General features: G+C 44.4%; 3 protein-coding genes across 3 annotated transcripts in view; 2 read left to right on the forward strand and 1 right to left on the reverse strand.

Moving 5' to 3' along the window:
* The window catches only part of grip1 (glutamate receptor interacting protein 1), a gene marked incomplete at both ends in the record, with an annotated part of 38,919 nt that extends 34,490 nt beyond the window's left edge, over nt 1-4,429 (forward strand). The window contains 4 exons of the mRNA XM_079236378.1: nt 1,148-1,258; nt 1,457-1,573; nt 3,904-4,050; nt 4,124-4,429. Coding sequence (XP_079092504.1) covers nt 1,148-1,258; nt 1,457-1,573; nt 3,904-4,050; nt 4,124-4,429 — 681 coding nt within the window. The remainder of the gene's footprint in view (nt 1-1,147; nt 1,259-1,456; nt 1,574-3,903; nt 4,051-4,123) is intronic.
* Nucleotides 4,430-9,206: 4,777 nt separating this feature from the next.
* On the forward strand, nt 9,207-10,963 carry lsm8 (LSM8 homolog, U6 small nuclear RNA associated). The gene is made up of 4 exons (XM_079235927.1): nt 9,207-9,381; nt 9,655-9,695; nt 10,267-10,394; nt 10,631-10,963. Exons 1-4 carry the CDS (start codon nt 9,351-9,353, stop codon nt 10,719-10,721), a joined length of 291 nt encoding a protein of 96 aa, XP_079092053.1. The 5' UTR covers nt 9,207-9,350; the 3' UTR covers nt 10,722-10,963.
* Nucleotides 10,964-11,383: 420 nt separating this feature from the next.
* On the reverse strand, nt 11,384-17,799 carry tymp (thymidine phosphorylase; the record flags this gene model as incomplete). The annotated part of the gene is made up of 9 exons (XM_079236379.1): nt 11,384-11,577; nt 11,657-11,797; nt 13,477-13,704; nt 14,250-14,412; nt 15,289-15,407; nt 15,735-15,864; nt 16,064-16,162; nt 16,267-16,469; nt 17,682-17,799. The coding sequence occupies 9 exons, from the start codon at nt 17,797-17,799 to the stop codon at nt 11,384-11,386; spliced, it is 1,395 nt and encodes a 464-aa protein (XP_079092505.1).
* Nucleotides 17,800-22,500: the final 4,701 nt, after the last annotated feature.

Here is a 22,500-nt window from a genome sequence, read left to right on the forward strand (position 1 = left end):
GAACTCCGCTGCTCCTCACAGGAGAGCTGCTGTTGCATCTTCACCCTGGCAGCGTTTAAAACGCAGATATAGCGGTCTACTTTTCACGCGACATATTTTTCGACGCTCTCTGTCCCCTGCTGTGTGTGTGTGTGTGTGTGTGTGTGTGTGTGTGTGTGTGTGTGTGTGTGCTCACCGCTCACCTGTGTGCGCGCGCACGTATCTGTGCGCCACGGGGCGGAGAGGTTTCTTGTGTGTGTTTTTGAACGATGACAAGCCGGAGTGAAAACAAACCAAAATGAAATAGTAACGAGGCTATTTTTAAAATGTAGGGAGTAGAAAGTACAGATATTTGCGTGAAAATGTAAGGAGTATAAGTAAAAAGTCGTCTGAAAAATAAATACTCCAGTAAAGTATAGATACCCAACATTTCTACTTAAGTAAAGTAACGAAGTATTTGTACTTTGTTACTTGACACCTCTGCTCTTTAAGCTACACTGACCACGGTGACGTCATTGTGACATTTGAGTGACATCACCGGCTTCTGACCAATCTCGTGGCAGAGTCCCGTTGCACCGGGCATGGCAGTTTGAGCAAGGCATGCTGGGAGAGCTTGTGCAAGGCCTGATGGGTAGTTTGTTTTGCCATGAAGCAGATCTGTGCAGGCATGCATGCGTCTGATGAGTCCTTGACTGTGATTGGCTGAGGAGCTTGAGAGATGCGGGAAGGAACCGGAGAACGTTTACCAAGTCAAATTAAATAAGAGATAAAAGATCTGAAACAAAATCCCTCCGTCCTGTTATAGCAGAACAGCAGTAGAACCCGTCATTAGAACAGCAGTAGAACCCGTCATTAGAACAGCAGTAGAACCCGTCATTAGAACAGCAGTAGAACCCGTCATTAGAACAGCGGTAAATCCTATCAGAAAAAGAAACAATAGAACCTGTCAGTAGGCCGCAGTAGAACCTGTCAGTAGAACCTGTCAGTAGAACCTGTCAGTAGGCCGCAGTAGAACCTGTCAGTAGAACCTGTCAGTAGAACCTGTCTGTCTGGTGTGGTCGTGGAGGCGGGGTCAGAGGTCAGACTCCCAGCAGCCTCCTTGTTAGTGATGATCAACGTTACTTTCTTGACTGTCTGTGATTGGCTGTCTTTGATCGGCGGTCTCCAGGCAACCATCATGTCCGGCTCCAGCCTCAGCCTGAACCATGACCCCGCCCCCCTGCGCAGCACCCTGGGGCGCCAGGCCAGCTTCCAGGAGCGCAGCAACTCCAAACCGCAGGTAACGCGGACTGACCTCTGACCTCTGACCCCTGACCCCTGACCTCTAAACCCTGACCTCTGACTCCTGAACCCTGACCTCTGAACCCTGACCTCTGACTCCTGAACCCTGACCTCTGAACCCTGACCTCTGACCCCTGACAGCTAGCTACGCCTGCGTTCTGTCTTTCACGCGCTCAGAACCTTGTGCGTTCCTCAGGTGAGCAGCCGCTCCAGCACCTTGCCCTCTGACCCGCAGCGCCGGGCCTTCGCCATGAGGAAGATGAGGCAGGAAGTGAACGAGATCCTGAACCAGAACCCTGTGGAACTCCACAAGGTGACCATGAGCCCTCAAAGCAACTCTACCTGAATGCACTTCCTGTCAGTAGAACGCAGTAGAACCTGTCAGTAGAACCTGTCAGTAGAAAGCAGTAGAACCTGTCAGTAGAACCTGTCAGTAGAACATGTCAGTAGAACATGTCAGTAGAACGCAGTAGAACATGTCAGTAGAACCTGTCAGTAGAACGCAGTAGAACATGTCAGTAGAACCTGTCAGTAGAATGCAGTAGAACCTGTCAGTAGAACCTGTCAGTAGAACCTGTCAGTAGAACGCAGTAGAACCTGTCAGTAGAACCTGTCAGTAGAACCTGTCAGTAGAATGCAGTAGAACATGTCAGTAGAACCTGTCAGTAGAACCTGTCAGTAGAACCTGTCAGTAGAACGCAGTAGAACCTGTCAGTAAAACATGTCAGTAGAACTCAGTAGAACATCTCAGTAGAACCTGTCAGTAGAACGCAGTAGAACATGTCAGTAGAACCTGTCAGTAGAACATGTCAGTAGAACCTGTCAGTAGAACCTGTCAGTAGAACCTGTCAGTAGAATGCAGTAGAACCTGTCAGTAGAACCTGTCAGTAGAACATGTCAGTAGAACGCAGTAGAACCTCTCAGTAGAACATGTCAGTAGAACATGTCAGTAGAACATGTCAGTAGAATGCAGTAGAACCTGTCAGTAGAACATATCAGTAGAACCTGTCAGTAGAACGCAGTAGAACCTGTCAGTAGAACCTGTCAGTAGAACATGTCAGTAGAACATGTCAGTAGAACGCAGTAGAACCTGTCAGTAGAACATGTCAGTAGAACATGTCAGTAGAACCTGTCAGTAGAACATGTCAGTAGAACGCAGTAGAACCTGTCAGTAGAACCTGTCAGTAGAACATGTCAGTAGAACATGTCAGTAGAACCTGTCAGTAGAACATGTCGGTAGAACGCAGTAGAACCTGTCAGTAGAACATGTCAGTAGAACCTGTCAGTAGAACATGTCAGTAGAACGCAGTAGAACCTGTCAGTAGAACCTGTCAGTAGAACATGTCAGTAGAACATGTCAGTAGAACGCAGTAGAACCTGTCAGTAGAACGCAGTAGAACCTGTCAGTAGAACCTGTCAGTAGAACATGTCAGTAGAACCTGTCAGTAGAACGCAGTAGAACCTGTCAGTAGAACCTGTCAGTAGAACATGTCAGTAGAACCTGTCAGTAGAACGCAGTAGAACATGTCAGTAGAACATGTCAGTAGAACGCAGTAGAACCTGTCAGTAGAACCTGTCAGTAGAACCTGTCAGTAGAACGCAGTAGAACCTGTCAGTAGAACATGTCAGTAGAACATGTCAGTAGAACATGTCAGTAGAACCTGTCAGTAGAACGCAGTAGAACATGTCAGTAGAACATGTCAGTAGAACGCAGTAGAACCTGTCAGTAGAACCTGTCAGTAGAACATGTCAGTAGAACATGTCAGTAGAACCTGTCAGTAGAACGCAGTAGAACATGTCAGTAGAACATGTCAGTAGAACATGTCAGTAGAATGCAGTAGAACCTGTCAGTAGAACATATCAGTAGAACCTGTCAGTAGAACGCAGTAGAACCTGTCAGTAGAACCTGTCAGTAGAACATGTCAGTAGAACATGTCAGTAGAACGCAGTAGAACCTGTCAGTAGAACATGTCAGTAGAACATGTCAGTAGAACCTGTCAGTAGAACATGTCAGTAGAACGCAGTAGAACCTGTCAGTAGAACCTGTCAGTAGAACATGTCAGTAGAACATGTCAGTAGAACCTGTCAGTAGAACATGTCGGTAGAACGCAGTAGAACCTGTCAGTAGAACATGTCAGTAGAACCTGTCAGTAGAACATGTCAGTAGAACGCAGTAGAACCTGTCAGTAGAACCTGTCAGTAGAACATGTCAGTAGAACGCAGTAGAACCTGTCAGTAGAACGCAGTAGAACCTGTCAGTAGAACCTGTCAGTAGAACATGTCAGTAGAACCTGTCAGTAGAACGCAGTAGAACCTGTCAGTAGAACCTGTCAGTAGAACATGTCAGTAGAACCTGTCAGTAGAACGCAGTAGAACATGTCAGTAGAACATGTCAGTAGAACGCAGTAGAACCTGTCAGTAGAACCTGTCAGTAGAACCTGTCAGTAGAACGCAGTAGAACCTGTCAGTAGAACATGTCAGTAGAACCTGTCAGTAGAACCTGTCAGTAGAACCTGGCAGTAGAACCTGTCAGTAGAACGCAGTAGAACGCAGTAGAACCTGTCAGTAGAACCTGTCAGTAGAACGCAGTAGAACCTGGCAGTAGAACCTGTGGTCCTGACGGTTCTGTGTCTGGGTTCTCAGCTGACCCTGGAGAAGTTCTCTGACCTGGAGGACTTCGGCTTCAGCGTGTCTGACGGCATGTTGGACCGCGGCGTTTACGTCAACAACATCCGGCCCGGCGGCCCGGCGGAGCGCGGCGGGCTGCGAACCTACGACCGCATGCTACAGGTAGGAAACAATCTGTCTCACCTGCCGCCAGGCCGCCCGGCAACAGAACCCTGACCCGCTGCGTCTCTTCCAGATCAACCACGTGAGAACCCGGGACTTCGACTGCTGCCTCGTGGTTCCGCTGATCGCCGAGTCCCCGAACCACCTGGAGCTCGTCATCAGCCGGAACCCCGCCTCCTCCTCCGCCTCGCCGCTGGCCAATCACAGCGACGACGTGGCCAACAGCGGCCACTCCCCTCAGCCAATCGGCAGCGACCTGGGGCCTTCGGAGTACTCGATTGGCCAGGAGGAAGACGGCGGTCCCATCAAGTGGAGCCAACCGGGAGACGGGCTGGGGGCGGGGCTTGGGATGGGTCAGGTGAATAATAAATCCGTATAGCTAAAGGAAACTGGATTGAACCGGTTCCAACCAGATTGGACTGGAGAACAGTGAAACTAAGTTGAATCAAACTGGTTTAGACCCGTCCAAACTGGTTCCCCCCACCATGGTGCTACACACACCCTGTGGATGAACTCTGACCTTTGACCTTTGAACTGCTGAAGCAGCCTGAAAGCACACTGATGGACCGGAGCAGCGCCTCACCCTCTCACTGGAACCAGTGCTGCATTCTGGTCCTACTGGTGTCACTGGAACCAGAACTATAACTACTGAACTACTGGAACCATAGCCAGAACTACTGGTTCTAGAGCCCAGAGCCACGGCTGCTGATTCTATGGAAGCCGGAGCCACAGCTGATGGATATACTGGTTTAAGATGAATGGTTACTGGTTCTACGATCTTAGAACCTGGGCTACTGGTCCGACTGAAGCCAGAGCCACAACCACTGGGCTTACTGGTTCAGGACATTCGGGTTCTGGTCTCAGTTGTAAGAGAATCATCACCACTGATCCCACTAAAGCCAGAGCATCAGCTAGTGGGCTCACTGGTCCAAGACCCGTGGGCTCTGGTCTTAGTGGTTACAGAACCACGGCTTACTGGTCCAAGACAAATGGGTTCTGGTCCAACTGAAGCCACGGCCATCGCCCTCGCTGGTCCGGCTTTGGGTTCTTTGTGTGTACTGATCCAGAACCAGGACCACGAGTCCAGAACCGGGACTCCTGTTCCACCTCGCTCCGTCTTACTAGAATCAGAAGCTTCTGGTCGTACTGGGCCGGGACCACAGCAGCACAAAGACTGATGGGACTCCAGAACCCAGAACCTGCTGATGGGCAAACGGATTCCCATGGAGACGAGGGATGCTCCGACCCGACACTGATCACTGATCGGTTCTGTTCTTAAACATTGATTCAAAGTCTCGCTGGTGTTCTCCACGTTGTGGGCAGACGGACCTTAAGTTTATATTATTTAATTATTATATATTATTATATATATTCATTATTTTTAGGTTGAAAGTTAGTTCAGGTTCAGAAGAAGAGACACAACAAGGCATACAATGCTATCAGGCTAGCACCGTTAGCAATATTTAAGTAAACTTGGACGAAAAGTCCTAAAATAGCTGGAAATGTAAACATTGACAACTGAGCCAACCCAATCTGCAGAGGAAGATCATGTGACTTGATCAAAAGCTTCACAACAGCGACTAAATGGACCTCATGGCGATTTAGACTGAAAAACATTCAGTAAAGGTTTTTTTAATTTTTTATTAGCATCGACAAATTAAAGGATACGCAGCCCGGATGATGGAAAACACTGTTTAATGTTTTTATTTTTTTATTATTATTATATATTATGTCAATGTTAAGACAGAAATTTAAGTTATCGGGTATTGATCGGAGCATCCCTGATGAAACTAGACAGAGGGTTCACTGTTAAGATTTAAGTTCTGTGCCATGATGATGATGATGATGATGATGATGATAATGATGATGATGACACTGAGCAGTTCAATAAGAATCTTTTTCTACTGTTTACACCTGTTGGACTGGCCACACTGTGTACGTATGTGTGTGTGTGTGTGTGTGTGTGTGTGTGTGTGTGTGTGTGTGTGTGTGTGTATGTTATGTGTGTGTGTGTGTGTGTGTTAAACACAAGGCCAGTTAAGCCCCTCCCACTTCATATCCTCGTCTCGGCTTTGCCCCGCCCCTCTCTTCTTCCCTCGACCAATAGGCAGCCAAGACGGCGGTTCTGAGAGACGCAGCTGATTGGCTGGAACCAATCAGAAAACAACATCTTCTCCGCCGTCTGTGATTGGTTCTCCTCGACAGGCAAGCCAACCAATCAGCTACCAGGAAGAAGCCAAGCATGCCCCTCCCCCGACTCCCCCCCCCCCCCCCCCCCCCCCCCCCGCCCTCCCCCGCCCATCCCCAGTAACAGTGATCTATTATGCTAATCGATCGGTGTGTTTTTTGATTGACTGTTGTCGGTTTTCTCTGTTTGTTTATTTGTTTGTTTGTTTCCGTGGCGACTGAACCTAAAAAGATGTAAAATAGATTTTAAAAAACGGTTCAGACGCGTCGCCGCTCACATCGAGACCCCGAAACCTTCACCTCATGACCACGAACACAACACGAAAAAACCCTGATCCAACAGGAAACCTGTGACAGTAAATCCAGTGTGTGTGTGTGTGTGTGTGTGTGTGTGTGTGTGTGTGTGTGTGTGTGTGTGTGTGTGTGTGTTTATTTTGGAGCGATGTCAACATCTTCCAGCTCTCACCAAGGTCTGAACTCACTATTTAAACTGGCCAATCAGAACCCTCGGCACCAAACGCTTGAAGAAACCCTCCCTGAGTGCTAGCATACAGTTAGCACAGGGCTAGCGTAGCCTAACATGTGGCTAGCATCAGGTGTACACTTAGCACACGGCTAATAGTAGCTCTGGTTACCACCTAGCAAACATAACTTGGCAAATGTATGGTTAGCACACAGCTAACACAAGACTAGCCAACATCTAGCCAACACGCCTAGATGTTAGCACACAGCTAACCCGTAGCTAACAACTGGCTAACAAAGCCAGTGATTGGTTTGCACACACCTTGCACAAGGCTAACATATAGCTATCCTCTGGTAAACACAGCTAGTATTTGGTTAGCTCACAGCTAGGGAAAGGCTAACATCTAGCCAACACACCTAGATGTTAGCACACAGCTAACACAAGGCTAGCCAACACACTCAGACGTTTGCACACAGCTAACCCATGGTCAACACCTGACTAACAAAGCCATTATATGGTTAGCACACACCTAGCACAATGCTAACACAGAGCGAACATCTGGCTAACAGAACCAATACTTGTTTAGCTCACAAGCTAACACAAGGCTACCACAAGTATATATTTAGGGCTAACACAGCTAGCTGGTATTCAGTGAGCACGTGGTTAGCATTCCCCATTTTATGGCTAACGTTACACAACAGTCCTATTGGTGGTGGTAACTATGGTAACTGGGTGGTAGCCTTTCCAGGTGATTAGCGCTGTTAGCATTTTTAGCGCTCAGCGGACACAATCTATTCCACCAATGAAAACAGAGTTGAGGGGCGTGGCTTCAAGAGGGTTCGATGTGAGAGCTAAAGCCATACACACTGTGTTTGTGCGCATGTATTAACTGTGTGTGTGTGTGTGTGTGTGTGTGTGTGTGTGTGTGTGTGTGTGTGTGTGTGTGTGTGTGTGTAGGACTAAAGCTGCATTATAATACATACATAAATTACACAATAAATAAAAGATTTAAATTTAAAAAAATAGAAAAGTAAATAAAACATAAATTAATAAATACGGAAATAATTACACATGAAAATGAATTAGTTCAAATAACTAAGTTGTTTTAAAAAAAGATTTATTTTTTTATTTTTCTATTTTTGTGTATATTTTAAATTTTGAAATGAACCTGCACATTTCTTTCTTAATTTCTTTCATGTATTTATTTATTGAGTAATTTTTGCATCTGTATTAACTTTAGCTCCTGTAATGTGTGTGTGTGTGTGTGTGTGTGTGTGTGTGTGTGTGTGTGTGTGTGTGTGTGTGTGTGTGTGTGTGTGTGTGTGTGTGTGTGTGAGTGAGTGTGTGTGTGTATATAACATTGCAGGGATTTGCACTCTAGTGATTCACCTCAGCAAGACATCCGCCCACACACACACACGCACACACACACACGCACACGCACACACGCACACACACACATGCACACACACACACGCACACGCACACACACACACGCACATGCACACACACGCATTGCACTGCCATTTGAAATAGTGGGTCAGATTAGTTTCCATGTAGCTTCACCAACCAACCAAACTGTATTTTCTTTAAAGGAACAGGGATGTTGTAAAGTATTTTTGTACAAATTTAATACTTTGGTAGCATGACGTTCCTGGTGTTTGTCCGTCGGGCTCCACTGCTCTCCTCACCCCCCTTTGTATGGACGACTACTGAGCAACAATAAAGATGAAGACCTGCTGGGAGAACTCGACTCCATGTTTGTTTTTAATTAAACAGGTTCATTTAATTTAATCACAGGGGGAATTCACGAGGGAAATATTGTGTTTTAGCCACTTTACACAACACAGATAGCATATATACAATTATTTAAATGAAACAATATACATACAGTATACATCTGCATTATCTAGAGAGACTTTTGTTTATCATGGGAATGAGGGAAGTGCAACTAACACACATTTTACAATGGAAAAAGACAAACCTATATAAAGAATATTACAAATCTAATACATCATTATATATTCTTCAAATAATTATCAATTTTCATGTTTAAGTATTTCCCATTGTATTTCTTGTTTACATTAATTTCAGGTTTTTAATTTTGTGATATAATCTATGTATTTATTGAGTCTTTTATTTATTAATTATAATCAGCAGTATTTTAACTATTCTGGTTATATATGCAAAAACAGCATTAAGTTTCAAAAATAGTAATTATGTGAATACAAGTTATAATTATAATTATTATCGTATTTTTTTATATTTAGCAAAAGTAAAGCGTTCATTTCTGAAAAAACTCAAACCGGATGTGAATTTTAGTCCTTAAGATAAAAAATAATTAAATATATATGTTATAATAATAATACGTTATAATAGTTATTATCGTAATAATTCTGTAATATTTAGCGTTAATTTCGGTAAAAATAATTTCTGTAAAACTCAACCGGATGTGACGTTTCGCTCGGCGCTCTCCTCCCGCCTGCTGCTCGGTGGCTCTGCAGAGGCTCTGCGGTGGATGAGTTCGGTCTGTTCCCGGTGCGTCGTCTCCGTTCCCCGTTATAGCATCTCTCTGCGCCGGTTCACCGCCAGCTACCGGGCGGAAACATTCACCGACGCGTCTCCCGGATAAATACTCCCGCCAGGAAACATGTCCACCGCGCTGGAGAGCTACATCAACCGTATCCTGCTGCTAGCTCACATGCTAACCGCCCGTCAGAATGAATGAGCTAACGCTAGTTAGCTTAGCGCAAAAGCTAGCAGGCGTGTTTATTTATTGTTTTGTTGACGTAAAGTGACGCAGTTTCTCTGTTTAGTCGTGCGGGATTATTGGTAATAGTTAGATAGATAGTTCAGTCAGTTATTGTGTTTTAATGTAATTATTATTAGTATTTAATTATTATTTAACTTGTTTTGTCCATAAAGGGGTGTTGTTTCTTTAATGGTGCGTTCAGGTACCGTGGCCATCGTCACCTCAGACGGGAGAATGATTGTGGTGAGTTTAAATGCCTTTGTTCAGTGAGTACATGCACTTAAGTCAAAGTACTAATATCACACTGTAGAAGTACTCAACTAGGATTAAAAGTACTAGTACTGGAAGTACTTTCAGATTTAATAGGAAAACATTTTACTGATCAATCATATTGATTGATCAGTAAAATGTTTTCCTATTAAATCTGATGTTTCTGCTGCATTTATGTTTGTAAATATTGACACATGTCAATATTTTTTTGGAATAGCCCCCAAAAGCAGATATAAATATGAATGTTTAATGAGTAAAGCATTAGAAATATTCAGACATTAATTACCTTTTTCGGTAACTTGTCTTTTTTCACTTTGCCTTAAGTTTATCCAAAGCGGGTCGTTAAATTATGTTTTTTAATAATTCATGTAAATTATTGGGTTAAAGTCGACTCTTCGTCGTAGTTTATGGGTTGTTTGTCGCTGCAGAGAATCAGGAGAAACTCCGAATATATGAAGTACATTTACCAATAAACAATACTGTGTGTGTGTGTGTGTGTGTGTGTGTGTGTGTGTGTGTGTGTGTGTGTGTGTGGTGTGTTCAGGGCACTCTGAAGGGCTTCGATCAGACCATCAACCTGATCCTGGACGAGAGTCACGAGCGCGTGTTCAGCTCCAGTCAGGGCGTGGAGCAGGTGGTGCTGGGCCTCTACATCGTCAGGGGCGACAACGTGTGAGTCACCTGTCAATCAATGTTGAGACATCCCATAACCTTCAGTTCACACAGAGCGCTGGTACAAAGCTGTACTAATACATTAACTCTTTAGTATTAATACATCTCGTATTTTTGACGCTTTACATTCATTTAAAAACCTAGAAATTATTTTTGAAACGATGGTAAATAATAATAAACCTTCATTCTGTTATTTTCCTCGTGAACCATTGAAGTAACTTTCATAACTGCTTCAGGGCCGTGATCGGAGAGATCGACGAGGAGACGGACTCGTCTCTGGATTTGGGAAACATCCGAGCCGAGCCGCTGAACTCCGTCGCCCACTGACCTCTGACCTCGCTCTGTCGCCATGGCAACAGACGAGCGCACGACTCGTCCCGGCGGCGGCGCGGGTCTGCCGAGTTCACCGGTCAGACCTTCAGACGCCAGGGGACGCCGGCCGATATCTTTCTGTTTGTATTTTTTTATAAATAAGGAATCGCTAGAGCTGTTAGATTCACTTTTTTATGCTTGGAGTCAGTTTTTGTCATTGAGATTTGTTTAAATAAAGTTGAGTGTCTCATATTGCGACGAAACGTCTTGGTCTGTTCTTTTTTTTTTAGCTTTTCCAACATTTTATTCAGACACAATAACAACCAGAGGCTTTGTACCAGAAAGGTCACTTTTATTAATTATTATAATTATTTTATTACATGTCTGTATTGTGATCACATACATGTTGGTGTAAATATTGACATTGCATCTCAGGTCACTTCTGGTTCCTAAAAAGAAAATGGCGACGCTTAAAGAGCTGAACTCGAGGCTTCAGAACGTCAGTGGAACCTCGACGTTCTGCAGGTGGAGAGTCATTAAGTTTATAGATTCAGGGGATTAATATTAAATATAGCAAACTAATGAACGTATTGGAGATTAAAATATAAAGTTCTCGTATAAAGAAGCTGCTTTCGTCTCCGTAAAGTTGATTTAAATCTCTTGTAAACTTTATTGCGTCACTGAGGAAGCAGAATTTCCTCCACTAGAGTCCGTGTTGGAGCGTCATGTGACCCCAGAGTGTCATGTGACCCCAGAGTGTCATGTGACCCCAAAGCGTCATGTGACCCCAGAGTCAGAGCGCTCTGCAGTCTGCTGATCTGGTCTGGACTCGGGGCCGGATCCTCATAGTGGAGCTGCAGCCAGGCCTCACCTGCAAGTACCCACAAACATCAACTTCATCAACACCATCATCCTCATCGACACCATCTTCATCTTCATCGACCGCTCACCTTTGCTGACCCTCTGACCCAGCGACACCAGTAGCTCCGCCCCTACGCTGTGATTGACAGGTCCTCCGGCGCTCGATCGTCCCGCCCCCAATTTATGAAGAACTTCAGCTAATGTCAAACCGGCGAAATCCACGACGACGCCTGAGAGAGGAAGTGATCGATCGATTGGTTGTTACTGCAGGAATGTTGATCAACGTTATTGATCGGAAGAAAACTTTGTTTTTAAGGTCATTTCAATAAGATTTATGGAAAACGTCATGATTAAAAACGTCCAATAACATTATTAGACATTTCTATAATTTTCCCAGAAAAAAATTCTAGGAAGTAAATATATAAATACATGTGAGTAAAAGTATATGTTAGTATATATATAAATGTGTGAGTAAATCTATAAGTCTGCATTAACATGCGCTGTGATTGGTCAGTGGGTCAGCGTGACTTTAGCCAACAGAAAGCTAGCTAGCTGCTAGCAGAACTCAGTAGAGCAAGAAGAATTCAGCCTGAAACATAAGAGAAGTTATACATGTTTAGTGTTTTAACACTCAATGGCTGAAGGAGGAGGAGAAACGGACTAGCTGGTGGATTTACTAAATGGAGAAGGAGCTGTTACTGGAACTGAAGCGCACCGATAAACTGAACAAACGCGTCATTGAACTGTTTAACAAAGAGAGGAGGATGGACTTTGTCTTTAAGTGACGGCATGTGGTGAGTGAATGTTGTTGCTGTTGTTGTTGACCGTCGGGCCGGGGCTGGTCCCGCTACCCGGGAGCTAGCTGCTGCAGCTAACGCTGACAACAGTTTTCATTTTTCTACTGAATTTTCAGTATTGTTTACTTGAGCTCAAATAGTGCAGCCGGCGGCAGCAGCTGCTACTCGTGCCGCGGCGCCTCTCACCCGCCACGGTGTCACCTAGCTTGGTTCTCCACCGGAGAGGTTAGCGCCAGAGAGGCTAGCGCCAGAGAAGCTAGCACCAGAGAGATTAGCACCAGAGAGGTTAGCGCCAGAGAAGCTAGCACCAGAGAAGCTAGCACCAGAGAAGTTAGCACCAGAGAAGTTAGCACCAGAGAAGCTAGCACCAGAGAGGTTAGTGCCAGAGAGGCTAGCGCCAGAGATTAGCGCCAGAGAAGCTAGCACCAGAGAGATTAGCGCCAAAGAAGCTAGCACCAGAGAGGTTTGCACCAGAGAGGCTAGCACCAGAGAGGTTAGCGCCAGAGAGGCTAGCTCAGCCGGTTTTCCATCGCGCCTCCTTGGGTGAGTGCGGTGGTGAATTTTACGGTAGTTAACATCGTTCCTTCCGATCGTGGCTCGTTCTCTTGAGTGCAGTGTTTTAGTGACGCAGTTTTGTTGGATTGTTTTGTCCTGTTGTGTTTTAACTAAATGTGATGGTTCTTGTTGACGTGAACTACATCATTGTCCGTTAATGACGCCGCATCCCGTCATGCGCGTATTTATGTAAACAATATCAGCACCGAAGGCTCAGGTAGAAAATGCACGGCCCGCCACTGGTGTAAGTACGACATAAGTATGCGGTAAGTGAAGTATGTAGCCAAAGTACTCAAGTTAATATATAAGTAATTAATAAAAAAAAAAATTGGAGATAAATATACTTTACATGTTAATAAATACATCATATTGTTTGTTAATGCTTTGTCGTTCCCAAATGTATAATAAATATTATAGAAATGTAATAAATACTGAATGTAGGATTTTGTTGACAGAAAACACACCAAACACGTATTCTGTTGGCCTTCAAAATAAAAGCTCCTCTGCAATATATAACAAAGGAGCGAGTGTATTATTGTTGTTGTTTGTTTGTTTACCATCTGCAGGCGCCATCAGTTGCATCCGGTGCTCAGACTTCCTCAGGACGGCGTGGTAGTCCGTGTGGGCGGAGCACAGCGAGCGAGCCGTCTCATTGGCCACGCCCTGAGCCTGCAGCATGGCCTGAAACTTGGCCAGAGCGGCTCCACCAATCACAGCGTCAGAAATCTGCCTTCTGCCCTCTGATAGGTCGGACGCCAAGCCAGTTATCTTCAGCAAGAGCCCGCCTTCAGAAACAGAGACGACTTGAATACAACAGTTTTATTTGAGTAAGTTGGCTAATTAATAATTGAATAATCATGTTTTTTTAATTCAATAATAACTTTATGCTCACGACAAATAAAAGCCTCCAAAGCCATTATAATTATTATAATTATGAATAAATTACCAGTAAATTACCAGTACTAGAAGGTAAACATTTAAATACGTTTTTGATTATTACATCTACTTTAAATCTGATATTGATATATTATTGATATACTATTGTTTCTTCTAGATCTGAATTTAACTTTAAAAAAACTTGTATTTTTATTATTATTATTAATATATATAAAAAAATGTTTTATATTTTCATTTTTTTTATTTGTTATGAATTTATTTTAAATTTGTTGTGTGTATTTGAGTATAAATAAAAATGGTATTGTCATCAGTGGGTTTTACTTGTTTACCTTTATGACTGTTTAACAATATATTTTATTCATTTATATTTTTGTCACAACAACCCAGATCCTGACTCGAAGAGTACTTCAGGGTCCAGGAGGAAAGTCGTTACCCAGAGTTCTGACCAGCTCCATGAGGTCGTCGGGTCCTCTCCCCTTCAGCGTCTCCAGGGACTCGATCACCTCCAGACTGTTTCCCACGAAGCGACCAATAGGAGCGTCCATCCTGCTGAGCAGCGCCGCCGTGTGGACGCCCAGCGCATTGCCCACCTGCACCTGCAACACACAATCAACACTGATACATTATAACAATATTACTAATACTTTATAACAATCAATACTGATAACAATATTACTGATACATTATAACAATATTACTAATACTTTACAACAATCAATACTGAAAACAATTAATACTGATACATTATAACAATAGTACTAATACTTTATAACAATCAATACTGAAAACAATTAATACTGATACATTATAACAATGTTACTAATACTTTATAACAATTAATACTGATACTTTATAACAATATTACTAATACTTTATAACAATTAATACTGATAACAATATTACTAATACATTATAACAATTAATACTGATACTTTATAACAATATTACTGATGCATAATAACAGTTAACACTGGTACTTTATAACAATATTAACGTTATTACTAATACTTTATAACAATATTAACTTTATTACTGATACATTATAACAATTAATACTGATACTTTATAACAATATTACTAATACATTATAACAATTAATACTGGTACTTTATAACAATATTACTAATACATTATAACAATTAATACTGGTACTTTATAACAATATTACTAATACATTATAACAATTAATACTGATACTTTATAACAATATTAACTTTATAACAATATTAACATTATTACTGATACATTATAACAATATTAACATTATTACTAATACATTATAACAATATTAACATTATTACTGATACATTATAACAATATTAACATTATTACTAATACATTATAACAATATTAACGTTATTAAGAGACGTTCTTGATGTAACATCATACTGCAGTACTCATAGTAGTACTTTCAGCTGGTTACACAGTACATGCATACATCATAATGTGAGTAATACTTCTGATGGACTCACTAATAACTTGGCGAGTTCTCTGGCGGCGTCCAGGTCTTTATAAAGAGCGGCGCCGCCGAACTTCACGTCCAGAACCAGAGCCGACAGAGACTCCGCCCCTTTCTTTGAGATGATGGAGCCTGAGACGAAGAACAGTTTAATGTTCCTGTAAAGCTTATAATTATGAAGGAAATACATATAATACTCAATTAATAAATGTAGAGAGAATTAAATAAAAACAGACATAAATGGAAACAGAAAAGAAGATACAAGTAACTATGTTAATAATAATACATTTAAAAAAAGGAATGTATTAAATAAAAATATGCACAATTTATTTGTCTATTGCTCTACAAACATATTAATATTTCTATTAACCTGCACATGTTTGTGATATTGATGTTTCTATTCCTACATTCCTCTCTTCACTGTGTTAAACATGTCTTCTCATGAAGCACGGCTCGTACCGGCGATGAGCGGCAGGCTGTCCACCGTGCTGGTCGTGTCCCGCTGAGCGTACAGGACTCGATCCGCCGGAACCAACGTCTCCGTCTGACCCACAATGCAACAGCCCACCGAGCGCAGGACCTCCAGGATCTGCATCAGCACGAGTCAACTTTTAATAAGTCCACAAGGGTTACGGTACTTTAGCAATTTAAATGAATTCAATCTGAACTGTGGACGAGGAGATAACACAGTTTTAGTTAGAAGGGAAAAAAAGAGCTGCAGGCTGATGAGGATAAGAATATTCCGACACTTGAACACGATCATGAATGCAACACTTTTACTTCCTCACCTGAGCTGCTGATTGGTGGACTTTGAATCCTGGAATCGACTCCAATTTATCCAGAGTTCCTCCTGTGTGAGCCAAGCCCCGCCCACTGATCATCGGCACCTGAGACACACACACACACACACACACACACACACACACACACACACACCCCTGTGGTGATGACATCACAGAGTGGATCTACAGGTGTGATGGCGGCGCCGTACCTTACAGCCGCAGGCGGCTAGCGCCGGCGCTAACACCAGACTGACTTTGTCTCCCACGCCTCCCGTTGAGTGCTTGTCCACCATAAGCCCCGCCCACTCCGCCGGCCACGACATCACTTCCCCTGATGACATCATCGCCCTGGTCAGGGTCACGACCTCCTGCTGGACCATCCCCTTCAGCCAGATGGCCATCAGCATGGCGCCTGAGGGAAGCAGGTGAGTCTTGACCTGCGTACCCGTCTGACTCTCCTGTACCTGTCTGACTCTCCTGTACCCCGTCTGACTCTCTGTACCTTCCTGTCTGACTCTCCTGTACCCGTCTGACTCTCCTGTACCCGTCTGACTCTCCTGTACCCGTCTGACTCTCCTGTACCCGTCTGACTCTCCTATACCTGTCTGACTCTCCTGTACCCGTCTGACTCTCTGTACCCGTCTGACTCTCCTGTACCCGTCTGACTCTCCTGTACCCGTCTGACTCTCTGTACCCGTCTGACTCTCCTGTACCCGTCTGACTCTCCTGTACCCGTCTGACTCTCCTATACCTGTCTGACTCTCCTGTACCCGTCTGACTCTCTGTACCCGTCTGACTCTCCTGTACCCGTCTGACTCTCCTATACCTGTCTGACTCTCTGTACCCGTCTGACTCTCCTATACCTGTCTGACTCTCTGTACCCGTCTGACTCTCTGTACCCGTCTGACTCTCCTGTACCCGTCTGACTCTCCTGTACCCGTCTGACTCTCTGTACCCGTGTGACTCTCCTGTACCCGTCTGACTCTCCTGTACCTGTCTGACTCTCTGTACCTGTCTGACTCTCCTGTACCCGTCTGACTCTCCTGTACCCGTCTGACTCTCCTGTACCCGTCTGACTCTCCTGTACCTGTCTGACTCTCCTGTACCCGTCTGACTCTCTGTACCCGTCTGACTCTCTGTACCCGTCTGACTCTCCTATACCTGTCTGACTCTCTGTACCCGTCTGACTCTCTGTACCCGTCTGACTCTCTGTACCCGTCTGACTCTCCTATACCTGTCTGACTCTCTGTACCCGTCTGACTCTCTGTACCCGTCTGACTCTCCTGTACCCGTCTGACTCTCTGTACCCGTCTGACTCTCCTATACCTGTCTGACTCTCCTGTACCCGTCTGACTCTCTGTACCCGTCTGACTCTCCTATACCTGTCTGACTCTCCTGTACCCGTCTGACTCTCCTGTACCCGTCTGACTCTCTGTACCCGTCTGACTCTCCTATACCTGTCTGACTCTCTGTACCCGTCTGACTCTCCTGTACCCGTCTGACTCTCCTGTACCCGTCTGACTCTCTGTACCTGTCTGACTCTCTGTACCTGTCTGACTCTCCTGTACCCGTCTGACTCTCCTGTACCCGTCTGACTCTCCTGTACCCGTCTGACTCTCTGTACCTGTCTGACTCTCCTCGATGGTGTTGTTGGTGACGGCGTGGATGAAGGTCCTGATCTCCTCGTCACTCAGCTCTCCTCCGTCTCTCTTCTTCTTGATCAGATCTGTGATGGACGCCATGTCGACCTGGAAGAACCGAAACCTGTCAATTAATTTACGGGCGTCCGTCACACCTATGGGGCCGTTCACACCAGACGCGACTTTTAAAAGCGCAGCCGCTTCAAAAACGCCTTTGCAAAAACACAAAAAAACGGGCGATAATTAACTGCCGGGCGGTAGCCGGGTGATTTTCGCCGATCATGAATGCAACACTTTTACTTCCTCACCTGAGCTGCTGATTGGTGGACTTTTGCTTCATCCGATTGGCTGCCCTGGCCGAGTGTGACATTGATGAGCTGTGCGACTCCGCGCAAGGCGCTTAAAGTTGAGAATATTTCAACTTTTAAGCGCGCCGAAAAAACGCTAGAAAAACGTGTCGCGCGGCATTTAAAAAGCGTGCATGAAAGGCGCGCCGTACCATAGGGAAACAATGGTTTTGCTAGCGACGCGTTTTTGAGAGTCGCGTCTGGTGTGAACGGCCCCTAAAAGTGCATCTAGACTTTTTATATCCAGGATATGTCCCCGCTTGCTCTGCACTGTAAGCAGCTAGCGCTGCTGCTAGCTCCCCGCTGTAGCCAGCTAGCGCTGCTGCTAGCTCCCCGCTAGCTCTCCACTCACTATTCATGTTTTCTATGTCCCTATATTACAAATACATTAACACTATTATAATGAGTATGAATACATTAACATAATTCCATGTATTATTATTATGAATCAATATTAACTCTGACTCTCTGCTGGTCCACCTCTGTGCAGGGAGCTTCATGTATTCAACACAAACCGGTGATTCACAAAGAGATATATTACCAGTAAATAATGCTCATATTAAATATATCCATCAACCCGTCATTGATAAATATCACGTTTGTTTTCATTGTAGAATATCATTATTTATAACAGAATAATTAGTCGTTAACCCTAAAATATAATTTGAAAGATCTTTTATTGTTAAAATAACAACGTAAAGTACAAGTACTTCTTCGCTATAGTCACCATCATGTCATACAATTGTTCTAACACTAAATATATTTAAGGCGGAAACTGTGGTTCAAATTGATTTGATAGTTTATTTCAATCGTTGTTTTTGTTTCGGGAAAACCCTGATCACCAGGATAACAAACCCAAAATGGATGAAAGGTAAATGAACGGCGCTTGTTTCACACGACACGCTGTTATTCACCCATTCACACCCATTCATACACTCACACTCTACCATCACGGTAGAGTCTTCCTTCAGAGCATGAAAGTAGTCCTGAAGGGAGGCTCTCCATCACGGTAGAGTCTCCGTCTAGGACTACATTCACACTCTGAAGGGAGGCTCTCCATCACGGTAGAGTCTCCCTCTAGGACTACATTCACACTCTGAAGGGAGGCTCTCCATCACGGTAGAGTCTCCCTCCAGGACTACATTCATGCTCTGAAGGGAGGCTCTCCATCACGGTAGAGTCTCCGTCTAGGACTACATTCATGCTCTGAAGGGAGGCTCTCCATCACGGTAGAGTCTCCGTCTAGGACTATATTCATGCACTGAAGGGAGGCTCTCCATCACGGTAGAGTCTCCGTCTAGGACTATATTCATGCACTGAAGGGAGGCTCTCCATCACGGTAGAGTCTCCCTCTAGGACTACGGAGCCGGGATCCAAAGTCGCCCACGGGAGAAGGGTTGGGAGAGGGGCGAGATGGAACGGGAGAGGAGCGAGATGGAACGGGAGAGGAGTGAGAAGGGATGATAGAGGAGCGAGATGGAACGGGAGAGGAGCGAGAAGGGATGATAGAGGAGCGAGATGGAACGGGAGAGGAGCGAGATAGCTGTTTTCTCTTCATCTTCGTGAGCTCCGTCTCCCTGTCCTCCATCATTCTTCCAAAAAATCCTAAATTCTTCCTCTTCTGCCTCAGGCACACGTTCTCCAGGACCAGGATTTCATTTTTTAGACTTTGCTCCTGTGCCTCCTGTCTCTGCTGCACACAGGCATTGTCCTTCTTGATGGAAGACTCCAAGCGCTTTTTCTCGTTGGTGTTCTCCTCCTGAAGAGAGTCTACCTTGTCCTTCCAGGTCGTGTTGCACAGCTTTAACTGCTCGCTGAAGCGCTGGCTTTCCAACTTAAGTTCCGCCTGGAGACCGACGACCTTTTCCTCCAGGTGGCTCAAGTTATCCTTATGCTTAGCCGCCAGTGCCTCAGTCCTCTTGCTCTCCTCATCCTGGTATTTAATAGACTTTAGCTGCAGAGCCCTATACGTCTTCTGCCAGGCGTCTTCTTTGACCTCAAGTTTATAAGAGAGATACACCTTGTCTTTCATCAGCCCGTGTATTTTGTTGTTGGCCTTCGTACACTGGCTGATTATCCGGGCTTGAGATTCAAGTTTGGCCGTGAGTCTCTCTGACTTGTTTCTCTCCTCCTCCAGGTCTCGGGTGGAGTTTAGCACCAGAGCCTCAAATCTTTCCTTCCACGCCTCGTCGCTGTGGCGCGACAGCTGCTTTTGGAGCTCCAGCTCACGGGAGGCCTTGCCCCTCTCGGTGATCAGCTGGCCCAGAAGTGTACTTGACTTGTTCCTCTCCTCCTCCAGGTCTCTGATTGCCCTCAGCTCCAGAGCCGAACACTTCCTCTCCAAGGCCTTATTGCTCTGATGTAACTCTTGCATTAGGTCAAATGTGTGTGCACTGTCCTGAGGGTGATCCTGATCTCCACTCATGGTGTCCTTGTCTGAATCAGGCTGCACAGGTGCGGCGGATTTGTCTTCACTTGAACTCATCATGTTTGAAGATATTTCGATTAAAGATTTTCGTGGTCTTCAAAACTCTGTCTTGTTAGTGAAATCCTGGTTTTCTTCGTTCCTTTGAAGGATCCGCTTCAACTGGTTTGAGAGAGACTGCGTCTCTGTGGCTATAAGAGAGTTCTAGAATCCAGATTCTAGAACTGCCTTTGAATAGAACTATGATGTCACAAGTCATGCATGGCCAGCCTTCAGGGGCTTTCCATCGCCATGGGAACAACAATGATACAAACCAAGATGGCATCATATGGCATATACACTCACCTAAAGGAGTATTAGGAACACCATACTAATACTGTGTTCGACCCGTTTTCGCCTTCAGAACTGCCTTAATTCTACGTGGCATTGATTCAACGAGGTGCTGAAAGCATTCTTTAGAAATGTTGGCCCATATTGATAGGATAGCATCTTGCAGTTGATGGAGATTTGTGGGATGCACATCCAGGGCACGAAGCTCCCGTTCCACCACATCCCAAAGATGCTCTATTGGGTTGAGATCTGGTGACTGTGGGGGCCATTTTAGTACAGTGAACTCATTGTCATGTTCAAGAAACCAATTAGAAATGATTGGAGCTTTGTGACATGGTGCATTATCCTGCTGGAAGTAGCCATCAGAGGATGGGTACATGGTGGCCATAAAGGGATGGACATGGTCAGAAACAATGCTCAGGTAGGCCGTGGCATTTAAACGATGCCCAATTGGCACTAAGGGGCCTAAAGTGTGGCAAGAAAACATCCCCACACCATTACACCACCACCACCAGCCTGCACAGTGGTAACAAGGCATGATGGATCCATGTTCTCATTCTGTTTACGCCAAATTCTGACTCTACCATCTGAATGTCTCAACAGAAATCGAGACTCATCAGACCAGGCAACATTTTTCCAGTCTTCAACTGTCCAATTTTGGTGAGCTCTTGCAAATCGTAGCCTCTTGTTCCTATTTGTAGAGAGATGAGTGGTACCCGGTGGGTCTTCTGCTGCTGTAGCCCATCCGCCTCAAGGTTGTGCGTGTTGTGGCTTCACAAATGCTTTGCCGCATACCTCGGTTGTAACGAGTGGTTATTTCAGTCAAAGTTGCTCTTCTATCAGCTTGAATCAGTCGGCTCATTCTCCTCTGACCTCTAGCATCAACAAGGCATTTTCGCCCACAGGACTGCCGCATACTGGATGTTTTTCCCTTTTCACACCATTCTTTGTAAACCCTAGAAATGGTTGTGCGTGAAAATCCCAGTAACTGAGCAGATTGTGAAATACTCAGACCGGCTCGTCTGGCACCAACAACCATGCCACGCTCAAAATTGCTTAAATCACCTTTCTTTCCCATTCTGACATTCAGTTTGGAGTTCAGGAGATTGTCTTGACCAGGACCACACCCCCAAATGCATTGAAGCAACTGCCATGTGATTGGTTGATTAGATAATTGCATTAATGAGAAATTGAACAGGTGTTCCTAATAATCCTTTAGGTGAGTGTATATGTGTATACCTTAATTTAACTTACCTTCTATTTTTGGATATAAATTTTCCTGACAAATTTTCCAAGAGGTAATTGAATGTTACATTAGAGCCATCCTCAATTCTATGGATACTGCTGGCCGACCATACCTCATGAATCACTATACCACGGGTATAACTGTGTACGGCACGAGAGAGCAAAGGGCCAGGCAAGGGTTAAAAAAAGTGAGTATATAGTTATTATACTTTCATCATTTCAATATTATAGTCCGTAGAGGTGTCAGCAGGCTTCAGATTCTTCCTTCTAGTCATTCATTCTAATGTTATTATAATATTTAACATCATGTTTAACATCAAATGCACATCATCAATATAGCTGTTGTAGGAAAACAAGGTATGAGCCCATTGATGTTGTAAATGATTTGTCATTTTAGACTTTATTACTGTGATGCTATTGGATATTGTTTGCAATAAATATGAATAATAATTAATA

Source organism: Taurulus bubalis (genome assembly GCF_910589615.1).
Source record: "Taurulus bubalis genome assembly, chromosome: 20".
NCBI classification, from domain to species: domain Eukaryota; kingdom Metazoa; phylum Chordata; class Actinopteri; order Perciformes; family Cottidae; genus Taurulus; species Taurulus bubalis.